At 42.8% G+C, this 11568-nt stretch overlaps 1 protein-coding gene across 4 annotated transcripts in view; it reads right to left on the reverse strand.

Annotated features, from left to right (window-relative positions):
* The window catches only part of ETS1 (ETS proto-oncogene 1, transcription factor), a 120302-nt gene that overhangs the window by 11812 nt on the left and 96922 nt on the right, over positions 1 to 11568 (reverse strand). For 2 of the 4 annotated variants that reach the window (XM_033097837.1, XM_033097838.1), the window contains one exon: positions 7510 to 7770. The exons of the other annotated variants lie outside the window; for them this stretch is intronic. In XM_033097837.1, coding sequence (XP_032953728.1) covers positions 7510 to 7770 — 261 coding nt within the window. The remainder of the gene's footprint in view (positions 1 to 7509; positions 7771 to 11568) is intronic. 4 annotated transcript variants of the gene reach the window in all.

An 11568-nucleotide genomic window follows, 5' to 3' on the forward strand; every position in this document is an offset into this window, starting at 1 on the left:
CACACACGTGGGTTGAGCTGAATAGCTAAAGTGACCTATCTGATATTAAATATCTGCTGTGCCCAAGACACTGCCAGCAATTACTGGAATTCTGTAAGTAAAATATATTATTGTGTCCTGACTTTACGGAATGTAGAATTACATTGGAAAGACAAAAACTTTGGAGAATAATACGTAACAGTGGTAACAACTAGCACCTATAGAACACTTCCTATGTACCAGCACTATTGTGGGTGCTTTCCATTAATTTCATTCTTACAACAATCCTATGAGATAGGAACTATCATTATTACTATTTTGCAGATGAGAAAACTGAAACACAAAGATGTTAGCTGGTCCAAAATCATACAGCTGGTCAATGGCAAAGCCAGGACACATTCAGGCTGACTGGCTCTCGAGTCCATGCTCTTATCTCCTATACGTTATAGGCCCTGAAATGTAACCAGGGGCTACACAGCATGGGGTGACTGCCCTCTCGTGTTTTAACCTGGACTGAAATCTGAAGGCATACCCAAGTAACAAACCAGAGCGGATAAGGATCCAACCTTCAGGCGTCACATGAAAGCCACTTTAGGAAGAACGGCAGGTGTATAGCTTATCTTGAATCGCCTCTCTATACTGAGGAACCACTACTCATTCTCCAGAGCAGCCAAGACCATCCAGGGAAAACAGAGAGGTGCCCAGGAGCAAAAGCAGCAGGAACATCCTGGACATCTGGCACGACCTTTCCCAAGGGGAACCATGGGGAGTCTCCAAAGCCTGATGTTAAAGGGAGCAAAGCGAGGACCCGTGTGAATGCCTCAGCAGCGTCCTGGCTGAACTTTGCTCAGTGGAAACATTTTACTTCAAAGACAAAAAGGTGGAGCTTCAAACTGGAGACAGAGTGTAATACTAGAACAATCACTCCAATTCCATCATTTGTAGTTAGATCTTGTTTAAAAAAAAAAAAAGTGTGAGCCTCAGAGACTCCTTTAAAACAGGCAGGGGGGGGCTGTACTCAGAAAAGATGGGGAAACTTGTGAGATTCCTGACACCCAAAGTCCAGGCTCCCACCGAGCCTCAGAGAGTTGTACAAAGCACCAGGTTCGACATATACGTTGTGGGATATAAATGGGTCTCTCCCGCCCCAAAGCCAGCTTGCAAGGTATTCCTGTAGCTGAAACAAGACACTCAGTGGTGGCCTTCAAAGGCCACAGATGGAAACAGGGAACCTCCACTTTCCACATTTTAAAATGACATTTAGGAAAAAAAAAAATAATAGTGAGGCCAAATACTCCTACTACATGATCTCCTTCTACAGGTGGCACATGATTAAGAAAAACTGTCACAAGGTGAACCAGTTAGGAGGCAGTAGTGAAACTGCTCTGCAGGCAACAGAAAGGGGCTTCTCCGCCCATCCGGCTCACATGTTCCCAGTTTACATCCCCCGTGCTCCAAAGTGGTTTCCAATCAGTCTCGCCACTGCGCAGCATGTCAATCCACTACTCCAGTGAGATTCCCAAATCCCTTCCATGCCCCAACATAGCGCCTGCACAGCACAGAGGATCAGGTCCCGAGATGCTGGCTGGCAGCACGGCTCCACTTGGGCTGAGGGGGTCTTTCTGGCTTCCTGCATACAACCTGCTAGTAATAATAAGCACACAGGGGCCTCGGAGGCAGAAAGAGGAGGACATCTGCTGCTGTTGCCTTTCTCATTTTGAAGCTCTCTTCCTCTTGTCCATGCAGGCGCTGCCCAAGGATGTGCTACACTGATTCTGTGATGGCTTCCTGCAAGCCCTCCAACCAGCTCCAGCTTTGCCTGGCCCACCTCAGGGCCCCTATAAAAGGCAGCTACTGCTCACACTGGGCACCAGCGTCCTATGCTCACATCAACAAGTTTGTTCTGCTCAACTTAGGTCAATTCAAACTGCCTTATACCGACAGCATTTCTATGGAGACTCTATTCCAGAACTTGGCTCAAGAAATAAACCCCCAAATTAAAAAGTTCTACACTGTTCCTAATAACATAGCCACTTGGGTTTGAAAATTTTAAAAATCTCTACAAAGTCCCGCTGCAGTACTAATTTGCTTTGGTGACCCCTCTCCTCTTCCTTATCAGCAACACAGGCTCACGGCCAAAGCTTCCTCAGTTGTCATTTGTGCCCCAGTACATTGAGATTATTTTGCAATCCAGTTTTCCCTCACAAAACTATGATTTCAGGTAATGCTGCCAAATCTCAGGTTTTATTCTGAATCGAAAGGCTTTGAAGCACTTGCTTTTATAGTAAAGTTGTTTATTTTCAAGAACATGTTTCAGCAGTAGCTTTGGGTTACTGACCCCTAAAACTCAACTGCAAGCCAGAACTCCCAGGTTCTGCGCTTGGAGGGACTTTCTTATTGTTTGACTTTAGACTGGTTCTAGTGCGATCTATGAAATGGGAAAAAGATGATTTATTTCAGGCCCGAAGCAATTTGAGAGGACCTACAAGAGAATGTGTGGGGCTTCTTTTGGTACAAGACTGATACCATTTTTCTGTGATGTCTCACCCCAAAATATTTGGAAGCTGAATTTAGGATTGTCCCCACTTTAGCCGTTAGGAAGCTGAGAGACGACCGTAGTCACAAGTCAGCACAGCACTATGAAACAATTACATTATAGTTAATGAATGGCTTTGGGTTTAGCTTTTTTCAGGCTCCAGGATAAAAAAGAGACCCAAACCCCTTCATTCACAGTTGCAACTCGAAGGGTCAGGATACAACTGGGTATCGACAAGAGCATTCCCTCCAGGCTGGCTCAATAACAATCACAGAAGGGACAGGAACGGATTCCTTATCGGTGGCAACAGGTGGCAATGTCTGGCAATCCGGGATGAAGCTGGATAGAGCTGATTTACAGACCACTAACTCTGGACTGAAGCCAAAGGCTAGCCCTGTCCTCATCCCCCGTTTCCCTCACTCATTCATATACATACAATGCTAATGAGTGGCCAGCGGGAGACAAGGCTCTAGAGAGGCGACTGAGATAACCAATTAGTATCGTCACTCCTTAATATAGGGAAAGATTTTGTATGCAAGTGAGACATCTTGCACTGAACATTCAATTCAGGAGTTACCTTCTGTGCACACTGCAATTAGGTGGTCTTGACTAAGTCATTTTTTGAGACTCAGTTTCATCATCTATAAAATGGGGCTGGAGGGACAGAGAGAAAAAGAGACTACGAACTGACAATCTAGTATATTATTCTATATCTACTGAAATTGAAAATAAAATCAGAGACGCCTATATTTTTCAAGGATTTGGAAACATTTTGCTTAGGTCTATCAAACGTACAGAAAACATAGGGCTACCCATCGCAGATTGTTTTGTTAATTAGGTGGGGTTCATAATGTATCTTTGAACAAGAGAAAATGGAGCTTTCTGATTGTATCAGTTTGATAACCGTAAGCAGTTCACAGTAAGGTAAGAAGGTACATTTTGGCGGAAGCCAACATTACATTTGATGTATTCTTAACTCAGCTCACAGGCCGGCTTTCAAGCCATGTTATCTGCCCCCACATCTTGACCTAATTTAACAAGTTACCATGGGAGCCCAGTCGAAGGTTGATGCAATTTTCTTATCTTTGGAGGAAGAATGTAACTGTGCAAGAGAATGTGAAAATTCAGTTTCTAACTGATTTCCACACTTACAGTGCAGTAACTAACACATCACATGAAGAAGTAAAATGTACTCCTTTGAAGGTAATATGGATAAAGACCTACATATCTAGTGTAATGGCAGGAAAATGGATTCTGTTCCTAGCTCAGAGAATCTAGGTATACACCCTTTCATTCAGGCCAAGTAATAGTGATATACGGGTACAAGTGCTCCTACCGTGTGGCCACACATACTCTGGAGCAATCGAACTTTAAGAAACAAACAAAAAGGAGGGCAGAACTTGAAACAGAAAAAAGGTGTGACTTTTATGAGCAATAAAAAAATTTTGCCAGCACTTATGCAATAATTTCCACTTTTCAAAGTACTTTTCCAAACTTGGCTTATCTTAACTTATCTGCATAAAGACAGCAACCTATGTAGGGACTCCAGTAACCGCCTGCTCTTCAGGCAGTGGAGGGGGCTGAATGGGTATGTCCCCATTCCCTAGGATGTATCTGAAATGAGAAGGGGCCACAATGAGTGTGCAAGAGCAAGGAACCACCACCTAGAATCAGTTTGCAGGGAGAGCAAATGTTCACCAGGCATTAGGCAGGAAAAAAAAGCCATCAAATTTTGGGCTACCATCCCGCACCCCCACCCCTGACATGCCTAACAAATCCTGACCTTCCTTCAGACCACAGCCTTAAGAAAATCCAATTGAAGTCTAGAAACAATTACAATATATTGAACTTGACAAGATAGTGAACCCTAAAAAGCTACTAGCACTTATCTGCTCTCAACATGTACTTGGAAACATTTGTTGAAATAATCGATTGGTTACAATTGAGCTTCTCCCCACTATGTCTAGCACCATGTCTAGCACTCATTTGTTTAATTAATTGATTTAGTTCAATTACATTTCCACAGATCTCCTACCACCAAGCAAAGGATGAACCCTTCTACTTCACTAAAAGTAGAAAAGGGTACAAGGTGAATTTGCCTAAAATCACACAGTGTGTTAGAGGTGGGAGGGTGCAGTGAGGACTTCTGTTTTCTGGGTTATTGTTCTCACCACCATTTGAAATCGAATGAAAAGTTAAATCTACAATTACAAGGAAGAAACTGAATGGTAAGATCCTTAAAAACGTGTTTTAATTCAAATGAGTACTTTAGTCTTTGAGACCTGTAATTAATAGTCACTCTTCTTTTCTTCTACTCATTGAATGTTTTATTCTGAGAGAGAGAAAGAAGAGAGGGAGGGAGGGAGGGAGAGGAAAAGGGAGGGAGGAAGGAAAAGAGGAAAGGAAAGAAGGAAGGAAGGAAGGAAGGAAGGAAGGAAGGAAGGGAGGGAGAGAGAAAGGGAGGGAAGGAGGGTGGGAGGGAGGGAGGGAGAAAGGAAGGAAGGAAGGACTATTAAAAATAGTGTATCCAAATAAGGGAGCAAACATAACTTAGACCTCCAGGACACATATGTATTTGTGCTAAAAGAACTTCTGATGCTTTTATCTGGTTGTCTCTGGGTTTGGATTGCCAGAGAAGCCCCACAGGTGGCTTTTCATTTTGGCTATCTTGATGGCCATTCATGTCTCTAATTTGTACTTCACATTCATTCCTAGTCCTTAAAATTTCCAATTCATCCCTTTCCTTCCTCTCACTGAAACTGGGACACTTGGAAAGATCCCCCAAGTCTCAGATAATTCTCATCAAGGTACTAAAATCATCTTAGATAAAACCCTCAAGTCCCTCTTGTAGACTATTAGCTATACAGGCTTCTCCTACGTACAAAATCCAATAACTAACAATGCAACACTTTCAGAGGAGTTTCTATTTGAGGTGGAAATCAGGCTTTTACCATTTCTAGAAACTTCATCTATTGCAGTGTCGCCATGGAGTATTACGAGAATCTCATCCCATGAAGGTTGAGCTAAATCATAAGGCTTTCTTTAGCCATAACCCAAACTTTAGGATTTAAAGTCAGTTTATTTAATCTCATTATCCACAACTACCCTAACTAGCAAAATTTACAAAATCACATACGTAGATAAAAGAGAATGATGAAAATTGTCATGGAAAAAGAACTATGGTTGTGGATGTGAATGGTGGTTGTAGTGGTGATTATGCCGGAGAGAACAAAGAAATACCTTTAATAAGGGGAAACGAAGTTGAGGATTTGGTACTGGAAGTTAGGGTGTAAGTTGCACAAGACTTGGCCTTTACACTTGGGCAAATGAAAGCATGGTTTTCCCGGCACCCCAAGAACAGAAGCAAGCATGCCCAGTTAGATAGCTGCCACCTCCAGAGCCCACACAGTCATCTGACAGCCATCTCAGCCTTTCCTTCCTCTCCCTAATTAAACTGCATTTCTCCCCTCCATCATCAGTGTATCCAACTGGAATCTAGTTCTTAAAATACCTACAAGTAGACTTATAACTACAGGAGCCAGCACTCTTGTATATCTTGAAAGAGACTTAATTTACTTTTCCTCATTCCAAACGTCACTAATGGAAATGGGCAAACTTTCTAACAGTCCACTCTGCAGAGATGGCCAAGGGGTCCCTTCACAAGTAGCAAGTTCCCACGTACTACTGATGTTCTAGCAAAGACCACGGGGGATAGTGTAGAAAGAACAGAGTGGGGGACCTGGACCTTTAAGCTCCTCCTTTCTGACCCATGACTCTATATACAGACCATGTCACTACCTCAAAACACAGAGATAATTCCTGAGCACCTATGCATGCTCTGAACTGCACTAGGAGACACGTGGACTGCAACGTAAGATACATACTCCTGATCTTTGAACAAGGAGTGATTTTTCTAAGTATTTGAGTTGTTCTCAAAGGTCAGCTTGTTTTCCTAGTAAAAACCTGAGACTTCCCTGACACAAGAACACAGATGTAGCATATTCTTCAGATCCGACAGATACCTCCATAGAAACACAGATTTTTCTATTTACCGTCATCCACACAGAGGGTCCCCACATGGCAACCTGTCCAGTGTGGAGTAAGTTACAAGAGAATCAAGGCTTAGACCAAGGCTTAGAATCAAAGCTTAAAATAAGCTCCACTCACAACACAATTTCTCCTTTTCGAAAAACACTACAACCTGACAGAAAGGATCTGATAATTAATGCAATAATTAACGCTCCTTGGGTATTTCCCAGATATACTCTTCAAACATTTCCAGCATTAAGCAGCATATGCACCTACAGCTCATTTCGACAATGAATTGTTTTGTTCTATCACCAGATTCTCAATCAAAGCCTAAGCTTTCAGCATACATCGTCCTTTCTCCAGTCTTTCTTCATTCACCACTACTGTAACTTTTACTCCTAGAAGAAAATCAGTAATAATGTTCATTGAGGGAAAGGGCTTCCTACATAGGCCAGGATCTGACAGAGTTTAGGGTGACCAAGGACACTTTCCCCATTTGAACAGCCAGCCTAATGCTCACTCCACTACAGAAGAGGCCAGAGTGTAGGCCATTTAGTGATGCCCTCGAGAGATGCTATTGCTGGTTTTGTTTTTAGAAAGACCTCCCAAGAGCAGACTAGAAAAAGTCCCTTGATGCTTGGCCGCTAGGCAGAGCTTCCAGAAACACCAAGTTAATATAGTTCCTTTCCCCCAGATATGGAAAAATGTCCAAAATATAAGCTTCTCCTACCACTCTTGGAAATGATCCCTTGGGATAGAATGAACTGTTTGCTTCCAACAACCAATGGCTATTCACAAACAGAGTGGCTTGAGAGACTAACCAGACCTCTTACAGTCTTCTTCTCCCCACTCCCCGCAAAAAGAAAGAGGCAGACTCCAGTCTCTGGGAATTTGCGCAGTGCTTTCCACAGAGCCCACCCACAGCAATGCACACAGAGGCTACAGAGGTAGGGGCAGGCGCCTACCTGTGTAGCCAGCCAGGGCAGCAGCAGGAATGACAGGCTTGTCCTTGTTGAGGTCAGCACGGTCACGCACATAGTCCTTGAAGGTGCCCTTGGGCTTGTGGTTGGGCAGGGCAGCTGGATAATCCTCGGAGTCGAAGCTGTCATAGGAGGGAACACGCTGCAGGCTGTTGAAAGATGACTGGCTGCTCCAGGACTGGGTGAGGCGATCACAACTATCGTAGCTCTCTATGCTCTCAAAAGAGTCCTGGCCCCCGAGTTTACCTGGAGGTAAAGGAGGAGGTAGGAAGAGGGCAGGGGGAAGGGATTGGGAAAAGACAACTGTAAAAAACCTCTTAGTGAGGACAGATTGCTCATCAGATCCTCAGGAGAGATGGAAGCAGGGAGAGGCCAGTGGGAATGGAATGCAAGCTCATGGCTTTACTCTGGGGAAGAGGGGCTGTACTGGCCACAATCTGAGAACCCATTGCACCGTGCTGTCTGTTCTATGGCTGCGAGGACAGGGATTCAGAGGCGAATGCTGCTCAGACCTGTCAGAGGGAGACAGCAGTGCTTGGGAAACTCAAGAATCCTAGAGCCAGAAATCTAAAAGCTAAGAATCACACGTGGTTTTGTGGGATTTCTGGCTGATGCATTCGACCCAATGAGTAGATGAAGAAATCGGAGCAGTGGCAGGCACAATTCCCTATTCCAACTGAGTCCAATGAGATGATTTCAAAAGGCCCAATTTGGCAAAATATTTTAGTCATAAGAAAAAAAAAAATTCCATTAGACTAAGAGCAGATTGACCTTCCTTGACCTTGGAACTAAAGTGTTATTTTTTAGCATTTTTTTTCCAAATACTATTTTAAAATGATATACATGTACTGCCTCTATGTCTGTCAAACAGAGAAAGAAGTTATGAGATGCTGTTTCCAGGAGATTAAAAAACAAAAACAAAAAACAATGATCACTCTTCTAAGCAGAAATCCATACTGTTTATCCTGTCCAAGTACAATTTTGTACTTGAAATTTATACTTCAATGCGGAAGTGTGGGCAACATAAAGGAGTTGATGAAAGAGTTAAGATCCACAGCAATGTCAGAAATCCTTTACTCTGAGTTGCTTAAGGCATTCTTAACTGACCACAAGATCATGCAAGTTCATTAATTTCCCAAACCAGGTTATAAACAGCTGCTATCATTGCATAATAGCTCCAAGAGAAATTTCCATTGGCAAAAATGCCATTAAAAAGGAGACTAACAAACAAAAATTCTGGAGGAAAATGCATCTAAGCTGAAAAGGCTCACAAGAATATTTTCTATGTTCTACTTTCACATACTTTTTAGGCAACCAAAATTAAATCCTGGGTGACTAAATGGCTACTTCAATTCAGCACAAGTCATGGAGCAAAGGATATGACAAATCCATATGTAGAAATACCTATAATACAACTCTCAACTGTTCAGGGGTGGCTGATCTACTATAAAGTCTAAATCCCAGAGTAAGGTTGGCCAATACAACCCAATATTAGTATCTTTTTGGTGCCTTCTTCTCTTTCTTAATAGTGGAGATTAGTTAAAACAACGAAATTCAAATATTTAATATTGGTGTCCCAACCAAAATTAAATATATGGTAATTAGGAAGACATGTTGCTCCCAGGAAAAAAAAATTTTAAAAATCCAGACAAAAGGTACTCAGTTAAATATGTAATTTTTGTACAATCTACTGTTGGAGATTTCCTGAACCTCTTATCCCCTCTAGTATTGCTTATAACAGAAAGACAGTTATTTATCTGCTTCTTCTCAGTCCTTCCTCCAATCTTCCATTTATGGAAGGGTAATATCCAGAAGGTAAATTGGAGAGCTTCATGGAGTTATCAGCCCTGCCTACCTAGTCCACTGTAACATTCACAACTTTTTATTATTATTAAAAATGAAGGAATTGTTCCTTCCAGGAATTCACATTAAAAGACTCCAGAAAACAGCCCACAACCAAAATGCAATAGCCTCTTTCTGACGGAACAAGAAATTCTGTGGCATCTTGTAAAAAGGTGTCCACTCACACCAGCTACCCACCTTAATGGTCATTCAATTTCTCTGTGGGACAAATACACCAAAAGCCTAAGAAAGAGAATTTATGTTTTCATGAAGAACACCCCACCAAGTCACCGATACTTAGGCAGTACTTATACTGAAGTGTCTCTGAAATGATTCTATATCAGCCATTTTTCTATTTGGAGGGCATGGAAACTGAATTTCCACAAGCAGACAGTTGTGTTTCCAAGGTCGCCCAATGAGCAAAGGCACTAACCTGGGCATAACCACTCTCTGGCCGTCTCTCAAACATGAACTGAACACAATTCTGTTGAGAGCTGCGGTTTACAGCAGTCGGCTGCTTTCAGTTTAGCTCTATTTCACAATCCTGGAGCTGGGAACCTTCGTTTACGGGCATTTTCTCCAAAAATGGGTTGAATCCAACTAGATTAGCACTCAGTTGTGCTACTGGGCTCATGCAGGGAAGCATGTGTTCTCTAAGACATCTATTGGTCAGCTTTCCTGAGAAATGTTTCAGCAAGGTCCTTCCAAAGCTGTCTGACGCCACCAAGCAGACCTCAGAGCACTCAAAACAACAGATGGGGGAGTCCCCTGTTCAGCAACCCCCAGAACACACGAGCACAAAGACATTCTCAGAGTCCAATTAGGTGAGACAGAGAAGCATTTTGTATGCTGTAATGCAGTATGTGAACACTATTGTTATTAATATTAATCAGCTAACAGTAATCCTTTCATTCTAGACCAATCAGACCATGTCAGAGTCAATCAGCCCTTGAAATATGTCCTCTTTGCAGCACTTGTAACGTGAAAAGAGCATCCGTGAACAAAACAGTCTGCCCCTCAAGTCTGTGTGGTCTGAAGCTTGGCATGAGGGAGGGAGTATGAGGCCAGAGAGAAATACCTCATGTCCTTTTGTACAGGTCACTATCTGGTCCACAGTTATTACTTTGGGGTTGGAGGGTGGTAGGGACCAAAACCAAGAATCAAGAGAAGGAAAAGGAGAAGGGACAATTACACAAATGCAAAGTCAGATGCAATTTAAAGACATGTGACAGCAGATCTACCCAGAGTTGCAACATGGCTGAGTCCCAAAACCACAGGCTCAGCCTCATCTCATAGATATACAGAAAGCCCCATGAGAAAGAAAGTTGTTCTAATGCTCTGACCTGCCTAAGAAAAAAGATATACGAGAGATCACACTTATGTACGTATTTAAATAGACACGCACCCAAAAATAAATAAAAGAGAGTCAGAAAGGGGAAGGCAAACTGATCCCACCCATCCCCTTCAGTCTGAAACACAAACACCCTGGGGCCAGAAGCAGGAAGATTACAGGTTCTGATTTTGCTAGGGACTTTCCCTATGCAGGGCCCACTGGTTGTCCTAAGGCCTGCTGGGAGGAAGTCTGAACCTGAACACTCGAAGAAGATGACAAGGTATAAAGTCCATGATGCCGACGGGTGATTCTTCAAAGTAGAGATGCCTCTGCGCCCCGCTCTGTGAGCCTCAGAGTAAGTAACAGGGTGACCACCAAGCCGAAGTCACTAGGAGACTAGCCAAGCCTGACTTCTGTGAACAAGGCCCTCTGAGCTCTTAAAGTGGGCTTTCTCCTGCTCTTCTTCCTGTTCATAATTCTTTCCCGTTTATCCATCAGAATAGCCATCTTTTTCAACTTGTAGAAATCAGCCAGCTCTTCATGGATGACTAAATCCCTCCTTACAGTGGACTGCACTTCTCTCAGAAACAAAACTATCTGCACACTTGACGAGGCAGGCTGCCCCTCTGGATGTTTATGTCCTGATCTTAAAAATTGAGTGTATTTGACTTTTGTTGATTTTTAAAGTCTACCAGCTCTATTTTGAAACATTTACTTCACTGTCAGTGAATATTTTATCATTGTCATAATAGTCATGTCAACAAGAGTACCTTCTTTTGGAAGCCTCTAGCCACCTCTTTCCTAAGTCTTCTAGCTAAATACACTCTTTCGCCACACTGCTGATGACTGGTTCCAAATAAACTGTTGGT

This window comes from Rhinolophus ferrumequinum, chromosome 25 (assembly GCF_004115265.2).
Source record: "Rhinolophus ferrumequinum isolate MPI-CBG mRhiFer1 chromosome 25, mRhiFer1_v1.p, whole genome shotgun sequence".
Taxonomy (NCBI): Eukaryota; Metazoa; Chordata; class Mammalia; order Chiroptera; family Rhinolophidae; genus Rhinolophus; species Rhinolophus ferrumequinum.